Source organism: Rhinoderma darwinii, chromosome 11, assembly GCF_050947455.1.
Source record: "Rhinoderma darwinii isolate aRhiDar2 chromosome 11, aRhiDar2.hap1, whole genome shotgun sequence".
Lineage (NCBI taxonomy): Eukaryota > Metazoa > Chordata > Amphibia > Anura > Rhinodermatidae > Rhinoderma > Rhinoderma darwinii.
This window is the reverse complement of record NC_134697.1, coordinates 36,820,746-36,847,908: the sequence shown is the minus strand read 5'-3', so window position 1 is coordinate 36,847,908 and position 27,163 is coordinate 36,820,746. Positions and strand designations below refer to the sequence as shown.

Sequence of the window (27,163 nt, the reverse complement as noted above, 5' to 3'; positions counted from 1 at the left end):
GCAAATTAGGATTGAAGAGAGTCCCCATCCATCTAGTAAGGCTGGAGTATTTGTTTCAGATTTTGATGCAGATTTTTGAGCCTTAGGCTGAAGTGGATCTAGGAGGAAGAAGAAGTATAAGTTCTTCCTTTTATATTCTCAGTCCTTTAGAAACCACTTCTGGCTTTGGCACAAAAATCTTCACCAACATCTGCAACAAATACGCGATGTGTGAATCCAGCCTTAAACATGCCAAGATAAAATTGACCCTTTTATCACCGTCTGTTAGCCTATGGGTAGTTGTTGGCCAACCTCACATATATGTAAGGAACTTGATCATGTAATAGTTAAGACCATCTAAGCAGAATAATTCCAATCAGAGAGTCTCCTAAAGTTGAATTTCAGCAGGTAGGTCAAACTGTTCATATACACATCTATATATTTTTTATGGAGAGTGGAAGTAATAGGAATTACTTCCTAAGCCCTCCACACACGAGCGTGTTTGGTCCGTGATATAGGGTCCGTATGTCGGACGCATTTCCCGGACCGAACACACTGCAGGGAGCCGGGCTCCTAGCACCATAGTTATCTATGAAGCTAGGAGTCACTGCCTCGCTGCGGGACAACTGTCCCGTACTGTAATCATGTTTTGAGTACGGGAAAATAGTTCAGCGGAAAGGAAGTGACACCTAGCGTCATAGAACACACGGCTTCCTGCAGTGTGTTCAGTCCGGGAAATGCGGCCGACGCACGGACCGTATATCACGGACCGAACACGCTCGTGTGTGAGGCTCCTCAGTCTCCTCGGTTTAGTGTGTTTTGGGATGAAGCGCAGATGTCATCCAAACATAACCATAATAGATTAATGGGTAATCTTCTCTCTTTGAGTGTGTTCACACGTTGCAGTTGTGCACTGCGCGGTCAAAATCCGAGCCATGAACAGCACACGTTTCACCATGGTTTTGCTTTATCGGTATTGGCCACACGGTTTTCATTTTATAGGCGAAACATGTTTATAACATGTTTCACCTGTAAAAAATTGTGTGGCCAGTACCAGTAACCGCTTCAAAAAGAGGATAAAGTGGAGGATGATATAATCTTAAAGAAAACCTGTCACATTGAACATGCTATACGGTCTGCGGGCAGCACATTGTAGAGCAGAAGGAGCTTAGAAGATTTATATTTTTATAGGAAACAATTCAGTATAACTTGGAATACTGTATATTAATTTGAGTCTCTGCTCACTTTGGGCTTATAAGTCTGGAGGGAGGTCCTAGATAGTGATTGACAGCTATCCCTGTGTGCACGTTCCTACAGAGATCGATGTCAATCATTGAGTGAAACCACCCACTGGATTTATAAGCTCAGAGAGAGCAGAGACTGAATTCATATATTCCAGGCTATGTGTAATCTTTTCCCATAAACCACATATCAATCTGCTCAGCTCCTCCTGCTCTACAAGATGCTGCAGATGGAGCAGAATGCTCCATGCTTTTAAGTCGCTTTAATGCCAATCATTTGCTGCTAAAAGGGGTTATTCGAAATTTTGTCACGCTACTCCATTATTACTTCTCTGTTTAGGAAAACCGAAAAACTTCTTTAAATTAAATGTTGGGAAGTTGCCCAGAGGAATCCAGTCTGGTCAAATAACATATTTTTCTACAATAATAACATTGCTTTAAAAGTCAAATAAAAGCATCAAATTTATTGCTCCACTTTTGTGCTTATAGTGCAGGTTCTGCAACCATGGACATAGCACTCCAGTATTAAAAGGATTTCTGTTTTATTCAAATATTCCTTAAAAGATCATGTTGCAAATAGACATGGGGAGTAGACAGGTCCCACCTACGCTTAACGCGTTTCAAACCTTGCAGTTCCTAATCAACAGCAAGTTCTGATACGCGTAAGCTTTTTCAAGGGACCTTTCTACTGCCTATGTCTATTTGCAACATGATCTTTTAAGGAATATTTGAATGAAAGAAAATTATTTTAATACTGGACTGGTGGATAATGACATTTTATTTTCTACTATTATTGCCTTGGGGTCAACTAGGATTCCGTGCACGTAATAGAAACACGGTTCTTATTGCATTTGACGGTCATCTGGACCCGTTGAGCTTTTTTTTCTATTTTTTTCAATGTTGTATATAGTTTATTGCCAGAACATACAGTATAAGAATCTTCTACATAAACAGCTGTCCCAGAGAGAGTCATATTATATTTGTGAGCATTAAGCAAAGTAATCCTATCATTATTCACATACAGCAAGAATAAAAGCTAAAATGTTTAGCCCCAGATACTGGGTGCTAACATATCGGGAACGTGATGACTGGTCCATTGACTCCCAGATCTGAAGTGATAATCAACCAAGGGTTCTGAGTAGAGATGAGTGAACTTATGATAAGTTCAGTTCGGCTGGTTCGCCGAATTTCTTGAAAAAGTTCGATTCGGACCGAACTAGTTCAGACCGAACCTGTAATTCAAGAAAGCCCATAAAAATCGTGTATGGAGCTCCCGTAATCACGGGTGGCTACATGTGTGAACCCGGCATTACGGCAGCGTTGCTAGGCGACGTCAGTAAATAGTCACTGTCCAGGGTGCTGAAAGAGTTAACTGATCGACAGTAACTCTTTCAGCACCCTGGACAGTGAATTCCGATCACAATATAGAGCAACCTGTAAAAAAAAAAAAAAAAAAAAGCCGTTCGTACTTACCGAGAACTTCCTTCTTCTTCTTCCTCCAGTCCGGCCTCCCATCTTTTGCCTTGGTGACGTGTCCCTCTCGACATCCGGCCCGACATCCCTGGATGACGTTTCAGCCAATGTGACTGCTGCAGCCAATCACAGGCCAATCACATGCTGCAGCGGTCACATGGACTGTCGCGTCATCCAGGGATGTCGGGCTGGATGTCAAGAGAGGGACGCGTCACCGTTGCCTTGGTGACGCGTCCCTCTTTCGGCATCCAGCCCCACCTCCCTGGATGACGAGGCAGTCCATGTGACCGCTGCAGCCTGGGATTGGCCTGTGATTGGCTGCAGCCTGTGATTGGCTGCAGCGGTCACTTGGACTGAATCGTCATCCCGGGAGGCCGGACTGGAGGAAGAAGCAGGGAGTTATCGGTAAGTAGGAACGTCTATTTTTTTTACACGTTGATGTATATTGTGATTGGAAGTCACTGTCCAGGGTGCTGAAACAGTTACTGCCGATCGCTTAACTCTTTCAGCACCCTGGACAGTGACTATATCCTGACGTCGCGTACCGGAAAATCAGTGACTCATAAGCCGGGTTCGGTCAAAACGTGTTCGGCCGAACCCAGTGAAGTTCGGATTCGATGCAAACCGAACTTTTCACAATGTTCGGACCGAAACCGGGTTCAGTTGTCCCGGTTCGCTCATCTCTAGTCCAGAGCTTGGAGTGGGAGCGCTCATCTTTTGTTCAGCTTGGAAGGTACATTCCATTATATTAAAGTCAGCCGTACACATAATACACATAAGGGCTTGTCCACATGTAGAGGAATTGCTGCGTATTTTCCGCCAAGAATTGCAGATGTAAAATACGCAGAATACAGCAGCAGCAGCAAAGTGGACGAGATTTAACAAATCTCATCCACACGCTGTGTAAAAATTCAGACCAGAAATTGACGTATTGCGTATTTTTCGGACCGCAACATGTCCATTCCTGCTGCAGAAAGTGGACAGAATTGCTGTGTTTTTCAGAGGAGATGTAACCATCTCCCAGAATTGTGAAAAACGCAGGAAAATAGGCATTTTTAGCAGTCAAAAACACAAGAAATGTTGCATTTTTGCTGCAGTGGAAAGTCTGCTATTTTCAACGGAACTGCTGCAGAAATTTTGGACAAGCCCTACGATAACTAGTTGTCAGCCGACAGCTCCCTCTCCTGACCTGACGATTTACATGGAAGCTGGCCGAGCATGCCTGATTATTTCAATGGGGAGGGGTATTAAGCCCCTGTAAGAAACCTCTTGCAGCACTTTATTTCTTGAGGGAACATAGAATCGGCCATGTTGGAATTCAGCATGCCCAATCTTTTATTTCCTGATGTCTGCTATCAGGAGACTGTAGAGCTGCACCCATACATGTTAGATTGTCGGCTGATCACACAGCCGTCAGATAACTTTAATCTAATGTGTATGCCCACAGCTTTTCTTTAACAGTGTGATCAACTAGAGATGATATATATTCTGTTAAAGTTTGCAGTTTATCATAGGAAAGGCAGAGAGGATTTGCAGGTGAAGCTTATATTGCTCTCAATGTGTAGGTATTTCTGTCCCTATTCATTCCCGACAACGCCTATAACGACGCTGGTAGAACCAACATCATACAAATTATGTTTATGACCAAGAATGGCGTCACTTTTTTTGGGGTTCATGAAATCAAAGAGAATAAAGTGACTTCTTGAGACTTCCTCTCGCAATAAACATATTAGATCGTGCTTTAACAGCTTTCTTTATTAGGTTGCGTTTCAATGTATAGTTTTCTAATTCTCATTGTATAATGATTATCGCATGGAAGTTATACCACTTTCACACGTGGTTTAGTTTTGTCAGGTATATACAGGTCAGATATTGTTGTGCTTCACAATGGCCTTGAGAATGCACATTGCTCATATAATGCTAAACTATCACACGATCAGATGGGGCTTTATTTTGTGCAGTGGCCATACATACATTTAAATGGTTTTTCCCATCCCATATCCAAAGGATATGTCATAAATGTTAGACCCACACCTATCTCTAGAAAGGGGTCCCCTAAACCCTGTTCTACTGCTCTGTGTTGAGACTGAAGCGTGTGATCCCCGGCTGAGCTACGCTGTTTCCATAAGTCCTATAAAACTAAGAGATAGTTACGGAAACAGCGTAGATCGCATGCTACGCTGCTTCCGTAACTGCCATTCACTACTATGGGACTAACGGAAATAGTGTAGCTCAGCGAGCTACACTGTGTCCGTAATTCATCGTCGGGAATCATGCCACAACACAGAGCAGTAGCTAGAGAGAGGTGAAGGTGAGAAGGTAGGACCCGCCTCGATCTGACATTTATGACATATCCTTTGGATATGCCATAAATGTCTCTGATAGGAAAACCCATTTAAGTAGCCCTTGTTTTAAGAATTTTTTTCTCCGAGATCTGTTCTAGATTTTTGTGAACGAAATACACACCAACCTAAAATTACTGCATTTGGTATAGACAAAAGTCCCGATCTTACAATTTAATTTTTGTTTTAGTGCTATATATCAAGAACACAGATCAGTTGTATGGTACATTTGATTTGAACACTCTGTGCCGATCGTCGGCTGCCCTAAAGATTCTTGTTAATTTGCTACCATGGAAAACATTGAATTATTACATTAATTTTTGGAACGTGATGAAATAGATAACATATTTCACAATCATCACTTAACATTTCACAATCTTCCCATCTCCTCTAGAAAGTCTTCGATCAGCAAACTAGTAATGGGAGATATGCAACTTGCACAGTGGTTGGGTGTAGAAGCAAAGAACAACCCTCTAATTGGCGCTGCTCTGTGCTCCGTGTTCCCAAACGAGAATAGCAACAGAATCATCAGAAAGGTAAATCCTTTTATTGGGGTATAGTGATAGTAGCCACTGTCACTGTACCCAGGGCCGCCATCAGGAATTTCAGGGCCCCCTACAGCTAAATTTTCTGGGCCCCCCTACCGTGGCACCGCCTGTTAACGGTACTCCGTCCAGCACTATATCATGGTACCCAGGGCCGCCATCAGGGGGGGTATTATGGGTACTGATGTGAGAGGCCCGGCCAAACCTAATTGAAAGGGGGGCCCGGCAAACTGCCGCGACTTGCCTTTAGTAGAAAAAAAACAGGCCCCTGCAATGGGGCCCGTTTTTTTCACCAAAAGAATGTCATGAGCAGCGGGCCCCCCTTTCAATTAGGTTTGGCCGGGCCTCTCACATCAGTACCCCTAATACCCCCCCCCTGATGGTGGCCCTGGGTAGCATGGGGGCTGTCAAACACCGCCGCCCGTGCGACCGATCACGCGCACCCACAAACTCCCGCGCATGCGCACCGGTGACCGCCTGGAACCGCGCACCGAATTTTGAGGCAGATTTTGACCTGCCCACACTATCTTGCCGCGTTTTTTGCCCGCGGCGATTGAGGACAGCAGACAGAAAACGCAGCGAAAAATGCATTTTCTGCCCCCCATTGATTTCGATGGCAGGTCAGAGGCGGAACCGCGGCAAGAAAGGACGTGCTGCTTTTTCTTTTTTCCGCGACTGGCTCCCATTGATTTCAGATTAAATCAATGGGAGGCGGTTTTGGAAGTTGTTTGGTGCTGATTCTGACGCAGTGTCCGAGTCAATATCAAGGCCCAAAAACTCTGTGAACTGGGCCTTATTGTTAGGGCTTATTCAGACGATCGTGTAATACATCCGTGCAACGTGCGTGCGGACTGTCAGTGATTTTCACGCAGCGTGTGTCCGTGTGTCCGCTGCGTAAAACTCATGACATGTCCTATATTTGTGCATTGTTCGCGCATCACGCACCCATTGAAGTCAATGGGTGCGTGAAAATCCCGCCCAGCACTTCCGCAGACGTATAAACTATGAATGAAAACAGAAAAGCACCGCGTGCTACAAACATACAAACAGAGTGTCATAATGATGGCGGCTGCGCGAAAATCACGCAGCCGCGCATCATACGCTGCTGACACACGGAGCGGTTATGGACCTTTTGCAAGCGCAAAATGCCACGTTTTTTGCGCGTGCAAAAAGCACACGCTTGTGTAAATCCGGCCTTAGGGTAGGAACACACTAGGCATGAACACTGCGGATTTTATGCAACACATTTTATTGTGGAGAATCCGCAGCGTATTACAGTCGCAGCAGAGTGGGTGAGATGTGAACAAATCTCATCCACACGCTGCAAAAAAAATGGACCTGCAGTGTGGCTTTTTGGCTTTTTAAGCCGCTGCATGTCAATGTATTCTGTGGAATCGCTGCTCCTCTGTTGCGGAAATGCTGCGGTCCTGCCTCAAAAATCACACATGAGAGAAAAAAAAAGGCACTTTTTTAAATTTATAAAAAAGTTTAGACTTACCCCGGCCGTAGTCCTGGTGACGCGATCCTCTATTCTTAGCGCAGCCCGGCCTCCTGTCATGACGTTTCATCCCATGTGACTGCTGCAGCGGTCACATGGTCTACAGCGTCATCCCAGGAGGCAGGGCTACGTTCAGAAGAGAGAGATGCGTCACCAGGACTACGGCCGGGGCAAGTCTAAACGTTTTTTTCCCTGCAGGATTCCCGCAGCGGACACGCCTCACCAAACCTGCGCCACTATTTGGTGCGGTTTTGCTGGCAGAATTCCCTGCGGCTACCGGGGCGGATAAGCTGTGTAGTTTTACTCAACATATCCGCCTAGTGTGTCCCTTATGATGTCGCTCCTGGAGCTGCTGCCGCTCTCTAAATAGGCAGTTGGTTCAGTAGAATTTGGAATTTTTTTTTTTTTTGTGAACCAGCTTAAAAAAATACAAAACTTTTGTGTTAGGGCCTGTTCACATCACCGTTCGCTTCCGCTCCGGGGTTCCGTCTGAGGTTTCTGTCGGGTGAACCCCGCAACGGAAAGTGAAAGTGATAGCACAGCTTCCGTTTCCGTCACCATTAGCGCAGTTGACTGCGCTATTGATTCCGTCCGAAAACCAGCCGGAATGGTGACGAACGGAAACCATTAGCGATGTTTCCGTCACCATTGAGATCAATAGTGACTGAAACGGAAGCTGTGCTGTCACTTTCACTTTCCGTTGCGGGGTTCACCCGACAGAAACCTCAGACTCAACCCCGGAGCGGAAGCGAACAGTGATGTGAACAGGCCCTAACACAAAAGTTTTGTATTTTTTTAAGCTGGTTCACAAAAAAAAAATAATTCCAAATTCTACTGGACCAACTGCCTATTTAGAGAGCGGCATCAGCTCCAGGAGCGACATCATAAGGGACACACTAGGCGGATATGCTGAGTAAAACTACACAGCTTATCCGCCCCGGTAGCCGCAGGGAATTCTGCCAGCAAAACCGCACCAAATAGTGGCGCAGGTTTGGTGAGGCATGTCCGCTGCGGGAATCCTGCAGGGAAAAAAAGTTTAGACTTGCCCCGGCCGTAGTCCTGGTGACGCATCTCTCTCTTCTGAACGTAGCCCCGCCTCCTGGGATGACGCTGTAGACCATGTGACCGCTGCAGCAGTCACGTGGGATGAAACGTCATGACAGGAGGCCGGGCTGCGCTAAGAATAGAGGATCGCGTCACCAGGACTACGGCCGGGGCAAGTCTAGACTTTTTTATAAATTTAAAAAAGTACATTTTTTTTTCTCATGTGTGATTTTTGCGGCAGAACCGCAGCATTTCCGCAACAGAGGAGCAGCGATTCCACAGAATACATTGACACGCTGCGGCTTAAAAAGCCACACTGCAGGTCCATTTTTTTTGCAGCGTGTGAATGAGATTTGTTCAAATCCCACCCACTCTGCTGCGACTGTAATACGCTGCGGATTCTCCACAATAAAATGTGTTGCATAAAATCCGCAGTGTTCATGCCTAGTGTATTCCTACCCTAAGGCCGGATTTACACAAGCGTGTGCTTTTTGCACGCGCAAAAAACGTGGCGTTTTGCGCATGCAAAAGGTCCATAACCGCTCCGTGTGTCAGCAGCGTATGATGCGCGGCTGCGTGATTTTCGCGCAGCCGCCATCATTATGACACTCTGTTTGTATGTTTGTAGCAAGTGGTGCTTTTCTGTTTTCATTCATAGTTTATACGGCTGCGGAAGTGCTGGCCGTGATTTTCACGCACCCATTGACTTCAATGGGTGCGTGATGCGCGAACAATGCACAAATATAGGACATGTCATGAGTTTTACGCAGCGGACACACGCTGCATGAAAATCACTGACAGTCTGCACGGCCCCATAGAGTAACATAGGTCCGTGCGAGGCGCGTGAAAATCACGCACGTTGCACGGATGTATTACACGTTCGTCTGAATAAGCCCTAACAATAAGGCCCAGTTCAGAGTTTTTGGCCCTTGATATTGACTCGGACACTGCGTCAGAATCAGCACCAAACAACTTCCAAAACCGCCTCCCATTGATTTAATCTGAAATCAATGGGAGCCAGTCGCGGAAAAAAGAAAAAGCAGCACGTCCTTACTTGCTGCGGTTCCGCCTCTGACCTCCAATCGAAATCAATGGGAGGCAGAAAATGCATTTTTCGCTGCGTTTTTTGTCTGCTGTCCTCAATCGCCGCGGGCAAAAAACGCAGCAAAAAAACGCGGCAAGATAGTGTGGGCAGGTCAAAATCTGCCTCAAAATTCTTTAAGGAATTTTGAGGCAGATTTTTTTTTGCCTGCAAAATACTGTGTGAACAGGGCCATACATGATCAGCACTTTGAGATAATTTACTCACTGTGTCAGAAGAGATGCTCCCACTCCAGTCCTCTTCCGGCGATGTCTTCCAGGCGAGGTCTTCGGTCCAGACGTCCAGGTAAGTTTTGTCCATGTGTGTCCGCGGCTGCGCGCGCTTCGTTCGCGGGTGCGCGCGTGGCCGATCGCGGGTGCGCGCGCGGGCGGTCTCCAGTGCGGGCGTTCGTGGGTGCGCGCTCGCGAGTGCGCACGCGCGGGAGTTTCCTTGTGCGCGCGATCGGACGGTTTGACAGCCCCCCATGACGAGGGGAGGGGGCCCGCAGCAGCAGCTCACGACATTCTTTTGGTGAAAAAAACGGGCCCCATTGCAGGGGCCCGTTTTTTCCTACCAAAAGAATGTCGCGGCAGTTGCCGGGCCCCCCTTTCAATTAGGTTTGGCCGGGCCCCTCACACCACTACCCCTAATACCCCCCTGATGGCGGCCCTGACTGTACCCCAATAGAAGGATTTACTTTCTGATGACTCCAGCATAATATGATCATGGGATAATGCCCTATGCTGTGCCATTGTGTACCTTTTTTGTATTTTAAGTGATTCTATCAGCAAACAATAAACTGGAGCAGAGCATAAATGTTGAGTGGCGTCCGAATAACTTTAGTATGAAAAAAAAGATTTGATCTCAGGTCTGAGCATGGATCAATTTTTTAAAAATAAATAAAAATTGTATCCATTTTTATGTCCTGAGCATTTTATTCTATTTAACCCATTCTCCTTTGTGATGCCAAACTCCATTGCTCCATCCCAGAAAACAAGCACAATCTTCTTAACAATTTCTTACGTTGTCAGGTTTATCCATAAACATGACTACTTCTCCGTATAAAATAACCCATTCTTGTATTATACACAATGATGGAAAAATGAATTCCAAATTACGGATCTGAATCTATAGGGAAACATATTCCCAACTTGGTTCAGGAACATATGAGTCTTTGCATAGGCCACGCAAAACCTGGCGTATCTGACATATGAATGGATATTCAATATATTAGAATATAAAATAATTTGTTAAACCTTATGTTTCTGGATGGACACCGTACCATTTCTGGATCCCTTAACTGGGTTTTCATATTTTATAACTTGCTTCTCTGTTTCTGGTACCCATAAAACCATTGAACTAACAAGACTGTCAACTTTTGCACTGATCATAAGAAAAAATGTGGTTTACTTTAAAAGTAATGTCCTGTTGTGAAATAGAAAGATTTTAGGACATCTCGGGGATCGCATTTCTATGATCGGCTGTCTGAGCAAATGGAACAAAATGTCAACTTTCAATACGATGAATCACAGAAAAAGACCTGAATGATAATGTTCACATTAAACAGATCATAAATGTAATCTGATTTCCAATAAATGGTTCTATTGAGCACTTTATGCAATTTTTACAAGGCAGAATCCTGTGTATTTGCCAGAGTGGAATGTGTTCTCATTTTATCAGCGATTCCAAGGGCTAATTCTAGAGAGAATACATTACTGGTTCCCAAATATTGTCAGAGACACCATGCTGCAACACTGAAAAATAGAAATTATTAGAAGGTATGTTTAATGGTGGATTACTGTAGGGGGATAATAACCTCTAGATTCACCTCTATTAACCCCTTAAAGAGGCTCTGTCACCACATTATAAGTGGCCTATATTGTACATGATATGATCGGCGCTGTAATGTAGGTAACAGCAGTGTTTTTTATTTAGAAAAACGATCATTTTATGACCTATATTAGCTTTATGCTAATGAGTTTCTCAATGGACAACTGGGCGTGTTTTACTATATGACCAAGTGGGCGTTGTACAGAGGAGTGTATGACGCTGACCAATCAGTGACCAATCAGCGTCATACACTTCTCTCCATTCATTTACACTGCACTAGCGATATAGTTATATCGCTACGTGCAGCCACATACACACACATACACACACATTAACATTACTGCAGTGTCCTGATAATGAATATACATTACCTCCACTGCACATTTTGGGGACTTCATTATGTAGCAATTTCATCACCACACCATTGATTAATTTTTGCAATTTTTTTGGGAAAGGAGGGAATGAAAACAAATTAATTGTATTTTTTCTTTTTTTTTTTTCTTTTGTACTTTGTCATAACGATTGCAGCAATACAAAATTAGTTTTTTGTTGATTTTTTTTGGGGGTGTTATACTTGTGCCTCATACAAGTATGTTTTATGGGGGGATTTGGGGCATATTTTTTTTAAGAAAACTTTGCTCAACTTCTTTTATTTTATTTTTTAAGTCCCTAATATAATACTTTGCAATATTCTTGTATTGCAATGTGTTATTCTTGTCAGTGTTATGCTGCCAGCCAGTCTAATAGGGCCTAATAGCATATAGTCATGGCAGTACATTGTTAGACCTCTGCCATGGCAGCCACTATTATCTCTGATCCTGGCCATTGCAGCTGCTGACACTGCGGGCAGAGCTCCCTGGCTCCTGCAATCCGGGGGCCATACGGCGTGGGAGGGTGTAAACAATGTAGTGATATCCAAACCCAGATGAAGAGCTGTAAAGAGCACTAGAGAAATTAATTTAGCGCTCTACACCAACTTTCTGGTGTAGAAAAGTCGCCATTTGCAAAAAAACTATTTTGCAATTTTTGCGCTGCCTCCGCAACTTTTCAAAAAAGTGGCCATTGCTTAGCGTGAAGGGGCATTGCCACCCAAGAAATTAGGCACGTTTTACTTCAGTGTTCTTTATATTAAGACTGGCATAAAAAAACGGCCTTAATAAATTCCCCCATTGTGCGGCATCGTGTTTCTTTTTAGGAGGGTTCTGTAGTCCCCTATGGCATCTACCTCTTCTAACATTCTTATACTCTGGCCCTGGAAATACCTGTTACTAGATATAGACTGGAATACGAATAGTATTTGATGCTGTATGCAGCATTGGGGAATGACAGAAAAGATCCACGTGATAATTTCGGTTAGGTCCCTTATACACAACTAGTGGCAGAGGAAAGAATTACATTAAGTGGACTAGAACCCATTCCCCCTTCCTGAAGCTGTAGGTACAATGTAGGTACAATCTACAGTATGTGGCACAATATACTATGTGACAAAACTGTGTAGGAATAGTACATGCACGCCACTATGCTGTGTAGTATGAGGGTGTGTTATGCTATGTGGCACTGTTGTGTAATAGATTTTTATTTTAGAGGTGGAATTCTCTACAATAGATTGTCATGTTTATTTTTTTCCTTCTGTAAATACTGGCGTAAATACGGGTCCTTGGTCACACGTATTCCACCCGTATTGCACCAGTATTCACGGACCCGTGCCCGTAAATACGGGTCCGGTGTCACCAGTATTCCACCCGTATTTACGGGCACGTTTTCAATTGCACTGCACTATTCGGCAGCCCTTCTCTCTATCAGTGCAGGATAGAGAGAAGGGACAGCCCTTTCCGTAGTAAAAGTAAAAGAAATTCATACTTACCCGGCCGTTGTCTTGGTGACGCGTCCATCTTTCGACATCCAGCCCGACCTCCCTGGATGACGCGGCAGTCCATGTGACCGCTGCAGCCTGTGATTGGCTGCAGTGGTCACATGGGCTGTAACGTAATCCCAGGAGGCCGGAGTGGAGGAAGAAGCAGGGAGTTCTGGGTAAGTATGAACGTCTTTTTTTTTTTTTACACGTTGATCTATATTGTGATCGGTAGCCACTGTCCAGGGTGCTGAAAGAGTTACTGCCGATCATTTAACTCTTTCAGCACCCTGGACAGTGACTATCCACTGACGACGTCTAGCAACGCTCCCGTAATTACGGGTGCACACACGTAGTCACCCGTAATTACGGGACGGGAGCCCCATAGACTTCTATGGGCCTGCCCGTGCCGTAATTACGGCCTAAAATAGAACATGTTCTATATTTTTCAACAGCCCGGGCACCTTCCCATAAGCATACGGGGAGGTATAGAAGTCTGACTCCGCTATTGATTCCGTCGGAAAACCAGAAACCAGCCGGAATGGTGACGAACGGAAAGCATTAGCGATGTTTCCGTCACCATTGAGATCAATGGTGACTGAAACGGAAGCTGTGCTGTCAGTTTCACTTTCCGTTGCGGGGTTCACTCGACGGAACCCTCCAACGGAACGGAAATGAACGGTGATGTGAACAGGCCCTAAAAAAAAGTAGAGAGCTACACTTCCCGTCTTGTAAGTAAACAGCTGATTTACGACTCATGATGCTCTTAAAGGGAATCTCTCGTATTTAATCTTATTTTTTTTTAAAGGGGTTATTCAGGATTTTCTTTTAGAGTTATTGTTTTGTATTTGTAATTGTTGTATTATATATCAACTTACATCTAATAGTTAGTTTTTTGTTAATATCCATACTTTTGTCACTTTATTAGTGCTTTTTAATTATAAATATTCTATTTTTACACTATATCAGATACCTTAACTAGATCTTTTTATATGTATTTGTCACTTTATTGGTTTTATATATATATATATATATATATATATATATATATATATATATTCTCTATTTAACCCTTGAAGCATATGTCCCTGTATGATATGTGATTTTATGTGTATATATAATTTATATATTAAGTTACAATGACTGGTCATGAATCTTTCCTCTGTTTCTCTTCAGTCTATGTTCCGACCTTGATATACATTTTTTGTTATCCTAAAATCTCCCATCATGTTAGCTGTGGTTGAGCGGAGCAAGTTTCAATCAAGTGCTGGCTGGCTGCTTTGGCGATGTGCTCAACTGCGTACATGTTGTCATGGAAAGGAGCATGATGATGTAGTTTACATCGTCCCACTCCTTTCAGGACATGGGCACTGAGCCCGGTCTCCTCGGGGCTGCACCACCATGTTGTCTCTCATATTTTATTTCACTGCCCCCTGACGAAGCTTGAATACCAGTGAAACACACATTGAGGACTTTTGTGGTTTGCTTCCTAAATAACTTTACATGTCTAAGGCCTTATTCAGACAGTAGTGTTCGGTTTGTGATATACGGACCGTATTTCCCGGACCGACCGCAGTTCAGGGAGTTGGGCTTCTAGCATCATAGTTATCTATGATGCTTGGAATCCCTGCCTCTCCGCGGGAATACTGTCCAGTACTGTAATAATGTTTTCGGTATGGGACAGTATTCTTGCGGGGAGGCAGTGACTTCTAGCATCATAGAACCGAACTGTGGTCGGTCCGGGTAAAAAGGGGTAATTCACTGTCCATATATCACTGACCGAACACAGCCGTCTGAATAAGGCCTAAGGGTAAGACATTGCGTTATACGCGGTTTGGCTGGTCTAACAAATTTTTGTGTTGCATTCACTTGTGGGTGAGCCTTTCTCGATTTGTATTTATTCATTATGACTGCTAGTGTACCTCTGCCCTGAATGTCATTATACGTTACATCTATCGTTTTTCTTATGATATATAGATATTTTATGTGATCATATAACAGTCTTACTCTAGCCATATGCACTGTGCCTTATATTAGTACTGGTATTTTGGAAGGCTTCACTGCTTTTTTCTTTGATTTTTGATACCCTTAGGAGAGGCCATCAATATTAGATTGGTTGGGGTCCAAACTAACCCATGATGATCAGCGGTTTGAAGGGGCCACAACCTCAATATTGTTTTTCATTGATTTCATTTTTGTTCGTACTTGTACACGCTGTAACATTTGTAGTGGCTGTGCAAGGTTTGGCAGCACTTGAATGGGACAATTGCTCCTTCAAGCAGCTGATCAGCAGGGATGCCAGGAGTTGGACTCCCACTCAATTAATACTGATGGCCTATCCGAAGGATTTGCCATCAATTTTAAAATCACGGATAACCCCTTTAAATCGATGTAAATCTGTAACAGAAAAAAAAATATATATATTTTTTTAAATGTTGTAGCTATTTATTTTTAAAAACTTTCCTGGGCGGCCATATTAGAGACAGACACTTCCTTTATGTATTGTCTGCCTTTTGGAAGCTGCACTGAATAAGAATTGTCAGAGAAGTGTCAGATTATTACAGTCCCCAGGAAGAGAGAGAGTACAGATTCCTCCCCCAGAGACCAGGAAGGTACAGGGGAGCGACATACAGAGCCTTATATCTATGTAGAGTGTTGCTATTTTACCTTATCTAAGCCTTTAGAAGTAGAATACAGCTGTCCAATGGCAGCGCTAGAACTAAGGTGGGCACTATTTGGTGCACTTAATTCTCCACTAAGTGAACCCGTATTACTATCTGGGGTACTATCTGTTCGCCACGATTATTTTTGTGGACAGCAAGATGCGAACTCTGTGTAGAGGGTGGAAATGTGCTGGAAAAGCGAAGAGCCAAAGATACATGTGCAGCAAACACTGCATGGACGAGTCATGGTCGGGAGAAGTTATCATGGCAGTCTGGGCCAGAGAGCAAAGAAGAAGGGGAAAGTTAATGACACCAATCCGAGAAGAACTCATTGGGTTTAACCGTACTGTATTCACAGCATGATTATACTCTACAGAGCACTAGTGTACAACTGCTATCTCACCACTATTTGGTCACCGGGGATAATATTGGTTATATTGGTCCTTGTGGTATTTATATGTGGTCATGGTGTGTTGGTATTATTATGCCGTTGTATGGTGGCATTATTTGGTAACTGTATGACTGTATATTCAGAGGTAAACTATTATATATGCATTAGTGTTTATGACAGGGGAATTGATTTGGAGGCAGGGCCGTTGTATCTATCCATACAGGATTGTTGTTGGTGTTTTTTTTTTGGGGGGGGGGGGGGCTGTAGGAATGCCCTAATCTTTTAAGGCCCTAGTAACTCACCTGGAGCTGTCATAATATTCATCGCCCCCTCTGCTTACAGTCTATGGAGCAAAGCCGACAAGTGAGCTGATTGATAAATAGGTAGATAGATATTAGGCCTAATGAACACGACCGTAGCCATGTGCACGGCAGTGATTTTCAGGTCGGCCGGGGACAGAGTGTCACTTGCAAGCCGCCCGCAAATAGCGGGCCGTGCACATGGCCGCAGCCATTATTTGCTATGAACCCGGACCGCAGAACACGGCCGTAATAAGACATGCCCGTTCTCTCTGCAGTCTGTGCTCCTGGGCCATGCACAGCACACGGTATAGCTACACATATGAGAATGTTTTTGATCATATAACTTTTACACTAAAACCAACATTGTACATTTTCCTGGACACTTTGCAGATGAGGTACATTTGTTTCTTTTGAAATTACGGCTTGAAAATGGCCATCGGTTGAAAAGAAAAGCTTGTTCCAGCACAAAATATATGCATTCTGACCTATCAAACAAGAGCCTCACTGCCAGCTGTAGACTCTTACTTAAAAGCCAATTCATGTCTAATTTGGCAGTAAGACTCCAATTTGTGACTCGCTGCCATCACTCCTGACAACAAGAAGGTTAAGAAGCCAGCTCACGTCTGACTTGGCAGTAAAACAGCCGTTCAATCAAATAGAAGCCTGTATTTTCATGCACTGTTTGCTTAAAGATGAAGTCACAGTTCCAGAGGGAAAAAAAATACTCACTTTCAAAGACAATCAAGTTGCTGAGAGGATGATATATAAGATGTAACCAATTCTTTAGCAAAGGAATGTATATCAACGCTCCACATATGGATGACGCTGTTACCATACTATTAACATCCATCAGACATGAAGGAAATAAGACTTGGCTTCAAAACATTTTGTTCTTCGCCTATCAATAAGGCAAACTAAGGATCAAAAATTTCCCAGCGTATGAAAAATGCGGCACTCACCAATGCAAATTTGTATTCGTTATTTTGTTAAACACGACCAGCGGGTATGAGAAACAGTATGCGGCTGGGCAAACAAATCTGCACTCTCTCACCCCACATTTAAAGAAGTCTCTTGGGTCTTCCCTGTAATGTCCATTGGAGTTTCCAACCTGGCAAAGCGTTTTCATCGTGTTTAACAAAATAAAGAATACGAATTTGAATAGGTGAGTACTGCATTTTTTTCATACACTCTTTGGGATATTAGAATTTAGAACTTTCTGTTTATACGCTGAGCACTACTGAGTTGTTCAAGCATTGGGGGTTTTTGATACTGATGACCTATCCAGTATATGAGCGGTGGGGGTCTGACAGACGGACTCCGCACCAATCGGCTATTCCAGCTGCCTCCAGGCATCAGAAGTTTTGCAGTGGTCATGTCGGAAACAGCAAGCTTTGGTCACAGTATAGCGGCCGTGCTACAGTGTGTTGAAGCTGCCGATTCCCGGCGGGGACAAGTGGAAAGGGGGCTCAAAAGGAGTAACGGAAACAGATGAGCAAGTGCTGCTTGGCGGTTTCTGTAACTCCCATACAAAAAAAAATGGAGAGCCTGAAATAATCAGCTTGTAGCTGCCGCACCAAGCAGAACAGGGTTTGGGTAGGTGTGGGTATGCCATAAATATCTAAGATGGGAATACCCCTTTAAGGAGGTCCTGTCAGCTCTACTGATGTATTTGTTTTAGTAAATATTTGTATTCCCCATGAAATAACAATTCTGGATAATCTTTTTAAAGAATCTGCATTATGTCATTCCTCTATTATCCTTCCTGGAAATGTCCTAGTCAATGGGGCGTGTCTCTACACATCAGTGCCGACAGTGTTAAACTGAAATCACACATCGCGTATTTGTTGCAGATTTTTGAGCCATAGCCAGAAGTGGTTTCAAAATAAATGGGAAGTATAAAGAAATACTTCTCCTTCCTCTTGGATCCACTTCTGGCTTCGCCCCAAATATCTGCACCAAAACCTGCAACAAATACGCGATGTGTGAATCTGGCCTTAGAGTTACATTTATGCACAAACGTGCGCATTTATACATACATTTTCACAGATACAAACATGCATACACATATATACAGATACACACAAGTGCAAACATTTGCGTACCTGTACATACATTTACACCCTGCCGTACACATAGACACAGTTCTTGGCATGAATTTTTTTTGGCCAGTGGGGCCTCTTAGATGGCTGGCCAAATGAAAGGTGCCACAGAGTTAGTTCCACCTCTGTATCAGTGGATATTATGTTTACGTCTTATAATCAACATATCACATATACTGGTTCATGGAAAAAAAATATTTCCTTTATATTCAAATTCTGTTCTGTAAAAAGACTCTTTGAACAGCCTATTTAAGGTTTTCCAAATCTGGTAGGAGGCCTCTTTGTGCTCGGTTTACGGCCGGCAATCTTGGCACAATTACCTCAGTCTGCATAACTTCTAATTGGCTTCTATTAGAAGCTGGCGGCTGTACCCTCTGCAGACATTGGCTGCTCTGACTAAAGCAGGTGTTCTCGGTGAATAGTGGTGTCACCAATGAGATGTGAGCAACAAGGAAACTGTATCTATCTTAGTGACAAAAAGTGATTCAAGATGTCACAGACAGGAGGCATAAAAATAATTTGTCAAAGTGTTTTGTATCAGTAACTCCTTGTTAACTGTTTTAGTTTAATTTTGATAGTTTTGGGCTGCACATTTCCAATGAATAAATTTTATAATGTATATTGTATTTTGAACAATACAACTTACTTTAGAGAGGAGGAGAAAGATATCAGGACCCAATGGCAGCAACAGAGCTGCATTACATAAAGGAGTCCGCTCCTAACATCTTCCCCTATTTGTTGGTTAGAATCTCCTCCTCGATTTGTTGTGTTAGTCCATCAGTTTTATGTAAGTATTGTTCCTTTCCAAACCATTGGGCTTGAGCAAAACTTGTGTACATGACTCCTGTCTTGTCTCTCAATCTTCTCTTTCTGATCTCGGAACCACCACTGATTTCTAGAATGTATAGCTGGAAATCTATTTCTAAGAAAATCAACCAAATCAATGATTTTAAGGATTTCAGTAAGGCCTGATTCACACGCGCGTTGCGCATCTCGGACGTAAAAATCGGCAGTTTTTCACGTCAGAGGTGCATCCGTGCTCTGCACTGTGGGATGCGATGTCACGAATCCCCCATAGACTGGAGTCTATGGAGGGATGCATAAAGCGTGAAAAAATAAGACCTGTGCTATTTTCTCGTAGAACCTTTACACGGTCCGTTGAAACAATGGCCGTGTGAACGGCCACATTGAATTATATAGGTCCTGTGTGACGGCCGTTGTTTCAACGGTCGTCACACGGACATTTAACACGTTCGTGTGAATAAGGCCTTATGTTCAGGAAATGGTATTGGTCTAAGATATAATCTTCTCACAGGTATCCATGACATCTTTTGACTGGAGTTCCCCTTTAACTTCATTAAGGCACAGGTATACAATGTGAAGGTTTGTTATTCCCCTAATCCTTCATTGTTTGTTAATATACTACCACCAAGCTAGACTGTTGAAATAAAAATAGGAATTTCCCCGGGTCCAAATGAATTTAGAGTCTATTATAAGCGAATACATTGTAATCCCCTGTATGAGAGGTAGGTTTAGCTTTCAAGATTATTGTTAGATTTTGAGGTCAAAATAATTTGGGTATTCATTTAAATAGTAACCTTAGATTTTACTACCTTGCTGCTAGAGACCCCAATCGTTCCTTTATATACCCCTCAGTCTGTGGCATTTGATTGCTCTCATTCTTATTATATCACGGCCGTGCCCATTACATACGTATTTTCCCCATCACATCATACATGTCCTAATAGAAAAGACACTGCAAGTAAAAATACTTACACAGCTGCTGGCCATGTCTTGGTGCCTATGTGAAGTGTACAGATCCCAGTGGCTACCGGTATATGTCATGCCAGTTACTGGTATTTGACCTACCATATGTTCAGTACCCAGTTCCTCATAGCTATTAGTGTCCAGATAAAAAATGCACTCTAACCAGCCTCACATTACAATGCATCACAACAGCATGTTTTATAGTCTACAGTATCTGCCAATGGTTAACCTGTCCGATGCAGCACCCGTACACAGTGGTATGTCCCTGATGAACACTGTATTTCTGTACCTATAGTATTTAACCTACAGTATATAGAGTGCTTATACGCTGATGACCTGGAGGTCCATACACTGATTAATGGCAAGTCTTAGGTCCATGGTGCCCTGATCTATAGACCATGCCCACTAATATTCATAGTAGTCGAAACGAACTAACCACATACCATAGTTATGTCTTTTTAGCTGGAGAGGTGAAAGGAAGAAGAGATCTCATGCCTCTGAGACTATCTGTTATTCCCAATAGAGTACTGTAAATCTGGTGCATGTAAGTCCCCTGGCATTTCCTGTAGGCTACTGGTATATATTGTACATACAAGATTACATACATTCTACAGAAAAAAAAACTGTGAACAAATATTTATTTAAATGCACATTAAATGTATCTTTACGATCATTCAACTAAACAAATAAAAAATTATTATTTTGACTTTAAAATTATAGCAAAACAATGTTAAATCTACAGTATAGCAATATAAACTGTACTTACCTAGTAGCTCTACACCTCGTGTCAACCCATAAACATCAATCAAAGCCCAGAGTGGTTCTGTGGTCCGCACTCCACTGAAGAATAACATTGCACCAGAATCATTGACCCTGTAAAATACTCGGCCTTTTTTATCCACCCAGAAAGCTATGATGTTTCCTTCATTTGCAAATTCTTCTGGTAATGCCTTGGCCCAAAACCCACTCTGAGAAACAAGGTCAGGACAAGCATATTTGGGTAATGTGTCAGGGTTAATCCTTGAAGGATCTTTGGATGTAAACCCAAGTCTGAGAGCTCCACTCCAACAACATTGCTTCTTTGTGATCTGCGAAAACAAGTCACCGCTAATTAAAATAGATTACAAAATTTTAAATTGTATGTTTTCAGGTTTCTTAAAATAATTTTTAACTGTATAGCAGAGTATTCTTTACAAGCTTACTTATGACGCTGTTTAAATAGATCTTTACATAATAGGTCAGGGACTGATTAATTCTGCAAACTGACCCTGTTGGACTAACCAATGTAAGGCCTCATACACATAGCAGAGCCATCTGTACATTGGCACACGGAGTCCCTGTAGCTCCATACCAAAGAGCTGTAGGTCCTCCACGTGCCAACATTTGGCACCAAATTTCAAAGATATTCTCCCCTAAATACATTTATGTATCCGAAGTCACAGAACGATTTCTGTTAGGTTAACACAGAAACCAGCAGGAAAAAATCTTCATATGCCTTTGTATGGAATCAGGGGAATACTGGAGGTACAGTAGTCCACCATAGAAGTCTGAGTGCTTTACCATGGCTCTGTATGACTAGGAGATTTTACAGAGTTGTAATATGGCCATACAGGGGCATAGATATAGGTGATGCAGAGGTTGCAGTCGCACCCGAGCCCAGCAGACTGGTCTCTTTGCCCCATATGAGGAGACCAATACTTCAAACAATTGTGAAGTCCTGTTCTCGTGCGAGTGTTTTCAATGGAGGGAGGTGAATAAGCCGCTGCCAGACACCTCCAGCGGTGGCTTATCCCCCTTGAGAACAAAGGATCAGCATGTTGTAATTCAACATGCTTGGCTCTTTTTTCCCCAATATCTGCCGAAAGTACGTAAACCAAACAGCTAATACAATTTCAGTCCCGCCAAAACTGATGAGATCGGCCACGTAAAGCTAATGTGCACCACTTTGAGTAACACAGGTTGGACCTTAAAATGACATGGTGTTAAAAGGTGGACATTAACTTTAAACAATAACTGAAGAAACTAGAAAGTCTTATTGTATTTCCTCCACAAAACAAAGACCGGTTATTTTAGACCAGAATTACACAATCATACAAAGCACACAATTGCACAATGAATACGTGTGACAACAGTTCATGCCCTGTGTGTTTAATATTGTTCATATACCCAGATATTTTTTTTTATATAAGGTCCCACTTCAAAATGTGTATATATATATATATATATATATATATATATATATATATATATTAAAGAAAAGGCAAAAGTACATATATAGTCAATTGATTGTATATTTTGATTGTCAAATGCCATAAGATGTCACGTATAACAATACAGAGGCTCCATCTACTTTTGAGATCCATTTTATTTTTGTAGGATAGCCAGCCAAGACAAATAGTTTGCATGTAATCAGACTTGACAAACTATAGCCGCAATCATTCTGGCTGGTCCAAATATGCTTGTTCGATACGTATCTTTTCCTTCAATTTAAATTAAGGAAGCGAGGCGTGAAGTTTCAGAACTTCGAGCTGTCTATGAGTGTGGTTTCTCTCACAAAAGATATTGTGTGCACTATTTTTTTTCTTAACTTGCAGATTTTAAATGCAGTGAAAGGCCAGATGTATTTTCTTTTAGCAAAGAAAATTAACATATCCCAAATCAGATTGACAAGCGAAAGTTGCCAGAATACTTTTGCTGCAAATTGTAATTGGCTTGGAGGCTCTGAAATGGCTTGACTCCATGTTATTGCTAGATGAGGTGGAAAGGTGCATGACCGACAGATTTCGGGAAGTAATTCTCAGTAAGTTTCTTCATACTTTGCTGATAAGTAGAAAACAATGAAGAGCCATACCGCAGAGCTGACACTCAAGGCTATATGTACATTTATTTTTATGATCATAAAGAGGACCTGTCTTCTTTAAAGGCTATGTAAACCTTCGAAAGCGATATATATATATATATATATATATATATTTATTTTTTTTAAATAAAAATCTGTGTGTTTTGTGCTACTTTATAATTAGTTTTTATTAAAAATTATTTTAACTTTTTGAGATGCAGCTGCTCTGTGTTCTGTGTACAGAACAGCTGTATCATGCACTAAAACTGTGACACGCAGGATCTACCTGTAATTGATCACATCTAGGTTATGAACCTGAACCCGTCAGTCCCCCGTACCCTACGGGTACAGGATTCAGCGCTAGATACAGATGTTCTGTATACAGGCTACAACGCAGCTGTATCTCAAAAACGTGTAATTCGTTTTTATTAAAAATAATTTTAAAGTTGCACAAAACACACTGATTGAACTTGTTATTAAAAAAAAAAATCGCTTTCAAAGAGGGCTACCTCTCTCACCCCATTGGCACAACCGCGATGCGATCGCTGGGCGCTGATGGTTTTTATGGCAGCCGGGGGCAACAGGCAATAATACACTACAATGCAGAAGTATTCGAGTGTATTATAAAAGCGATCGAATGATCGCATAGTAAAGTCCCCATGTGGATCTAAAAAAAAAAAGATAAATTTAATAATAAAAAAATTATGAAAAACCCACTTTCTCCCCTTACAAAATGCTTTATTATGGAAAAAAAAAGTTGCACACATTTGGTATCGCTCCATATGTAACAACATCAACTAAAACGATTACATTATTTAATCTGCATGGTGATTCCTGTGAAAAAAATTAAAAACAATACCAGATTTGCTGTTTTCTGTTAATCCTGCCTTTAAAAAAAAGTAATAAAAAGCCCTCATACAGCTATGTCAGCAGAAAAATAAAAAAGTTATGGCTTTTAAAATATGGCGACGGAAAAATAAATAATTTTGAAAAATACGTGTTTTTAGTGTGTAAAAGTAGTAAAACCGAAAAAAAAACTATATAAATTTGGTATTCGCTGCAATCATAACGACCCACTGAATAAAGTTATGTTATTTATACCACACGGTAAATGGCATACATTTAAGACACAAAAAAAAATGGCAACATTTCTGAGGTTTTTTCCATTACCCCCCCAAAAAAACGTTAATCAGTAAATTATATGTACCCCAAAATGGTGCTATTAAAAAATACAACTTGTCCCAAAAAAAAACAGTCCTTAAACAGCTATGTTGACAGTAAAATTAAAAAGTTATAGCTCTTTCAATGTGACGATGGAAAAACATAAAAAATTGCTTGATCGTTAAGGCCTAAAATAGGCTGGTTACTAAGGGGTTAAAGGGGGTTTTCAATTTTTCTGTAAATAAAGTTTTTCAACTTTCTAATAAACGCGTTTCTATTCCGCAATATTTTTAAGATCTATGCATGATGTCAGTGGACAAAGACATTGTTTACATTTAGAAGCTAAAAATTTGTCCTGATAATGTAAACTGTATGTAAAAGAATCTTACACAAGTTTAATATACATCAAATAACCATCAATTACTGAAAACGTGAAATCCTGTTAAAACTATGCATTGCCATCTTTGTGCCATGTCTGATATATATGAAATCAGAAAGATTAACTTGATACTTTAGAGGAAATATACATTTCTCTTGGTTATTGAGATTGTGCGCTGTTTTAAAATGATCTTCAGTAGTGTAGCCCTTGGCATGATTGGTTTTTAAGGCCCTGTTTAAACAGGGGAAAGATCAGCAGATGAACGAGCAAACGCTCGATCATCTGCTGCTCGTATAGTTTAAAAAATGTTAAATATTATCATTGTCGGCAGCGCATTTCCCTGTGTAAACTGCCGACATGATGATAATGTATGGGGATGAGCGATCAGAGTAATGACAGCTCGTCCCCATGCATAGCTCCTTGTGACAGGAGCAAACAAGCGCCGATCAAAAAGCTGTCTTGTTGATCGGCGCTCGCTGCACTGGCCAAAGTCGGCCAGTGTAATAGGGCCTTAAGGGTTTCCAGCAAAAACGGTAAATAGTCACCCCCACAACACACACACACACACACACACACACACACCAGTGTAATAGGCCCATATCAAGGGTTTCCAGCAAAAACGGTAAATAGTCACCCCCACAACACACACACACACACACACACACCCACACCCACACACACAAATTTGCTTCTTGGCATTACTGGCCGAAGCAAGGAAAAAAAGATGTAGAGAAAAATTCAAAATCTCCAACATTACAGAAAGTTGTATGATTTATTCTTCGGCTCTATTTCATGACCACTTTGGACAATGCCTTATATTGTCCTTACATGCCATCTTTCAATATAATTATATTTATCGAACACATAAATAATTGTATAATTCACAGTACAGTACATTGAAATGTAAATGATCAGTTTGTTCAATACATTAGGGGCCAATCTGAGGTCCAGGGCTCATGTACACAGAAAACGCCCAACTTTATATGGCGGAACATACATTAAAGCTCATACACTAAGGGAGAATCTCTCCATAATACGGCATGAGAAGCTGCATACCACAATTTATTTTCATGAGGATTCATATGGAATTTGTAAGAAAGAAACCTCTGTATAAAACCTGGGGCGCACAGAATGCCTACAGTATGGGCCCATAAGGCATTATAGTCCATTAAACATGGATTCGGAATACCTCGGTTATTATTGAGTAGGCTGAAAACAGTGGTCAGAAATAATACCCACCAGCCAAATCATCTTGTTACCCTGTCAGTTTTTTACTGAAGCAGTAGGATTACATCAGGGAATTAGCTCGACAAATAGTCAGAAATATTCCACAGGGGTATTTTCTAGTGACATAATGATGATGTCACTAGGTAGTTCATGTAGAATATGGTGAAATGTTCAGGGTGTTATACTACATTCCAATGAAGGGCAACACACAATACAGTCCTGATCCCCATTGTCTCTAAATGGATCCAGGAACATAACACTGCTGCCAGACCTCCATGTACCTGGCCAGTAATAATTCCTGCACTATTCATAACAGTCAGGATGTACGTCATATGATAGGATGCAGCAGTGTATGATGGCATCAGAGGCGTAACCTACTCCTCCTGGGCCCGAATTCCAAATTTGTAACAGGGCCCGAACTTTCACATGGCATTCATAGTATTGGCCTCCTCATGTAGGGAAGTTTCAGGTCCTGGTTGCACCCCTGGATGTGGATGACAGAGGACACATCACAGCACAGTGTCATATAAGACAAGCCAATCACCTGACCAGCATACTAGGACTCAACAGCATGCTATAATGTGACCTTCGCCATCTATAATAATTATAGGAAGATATTTTACATAGCAGCGTACTATGATGTGTAATAAATTGTTACATTTCAGCAAATTAATGTTCTTTTTTTGTATGATTAAAGGTTGTAAAATCTTCCAATATATTTTCTGTATTAATTCCTCATGGTTTTCATGAGCTCTGCTTGTTGTTATTCAGTAGGAACATTCAATGTTTACTTCCAGTGGATACAATTCTGCCCTGGTCATGTTTTGGACACACAGGTGCATGGCTCGTTAGTTACAGTATGTGTATCAGAGCGGTGTCTTCTAACGATCCCAGCACCTGTGTGTCCATCACATGACCCTGTAACTATCCCTGCACCTGTGTGACTGTCACATGACCCTGTGACTATCCCTGCACCTGTGTGTCCGTCACATGACCCTGTAACTATCCCTGCACCTGTGTGTCCGTCACATGACCCTGTAACTATCCCTGCACCTGTGTCTCCATCACATGACAATAGACAGAATTTTATCCTGTGGAAATAAACAATGAATGTTCCTACCAATAATAATAATAATAATAATAATAATAATAATCTTTTTTATATAGCGCCAACATATTCCGCAGCACTTTACAATTTAGAGGGAACATGAACAGATAATATCAGACATTACATTGTGACAAAACTAATTTACAATTCAAGCAAGAGTTGTGAAGACCCTGCTCGCAAGAGCTTACAATCTATGAGGAAATAAGGGAGACACAAAGTGTAACAGTGTTTGTTCAGTACAATGGTCCAGCCATCTTATATACACATGGTGTCGTACACATAAAGCTGCATGAGCCGTCATCAGCCAGTGACTGTGTATGACCAACATGAAGTGCAAGGAGT

At 42.0% G+C, this 27,163-nt stretch overlaps 1 protein-coding gene across 2 annotated transcripts in view; it reads right to left on the bottom strand.

The window, feature by feature from the left end:
• The window catches only part of NEURL1 (neuralized E3 ubiquitin protein ligase 1), a 228,718-nt gene that overhangs the window by 25,091 nt on the left and 176,464 nt on the right, over nucleotides 1-27,163 (bottom strand). For both annotated transcript variants that reach the window (XM_075841098.1, XM_075841099.1), the window contains exon 3: nucleotides 20,874-21,195. In XM_075841098.1, coding sequence (XP_075697213.1) covers nucleotides 20,874-21,195 — 322 coding nt within the window. The remainder of the gene's footprint in view (nucleotides 1-20,873; nucleotides 21,196-27,163) is intronic.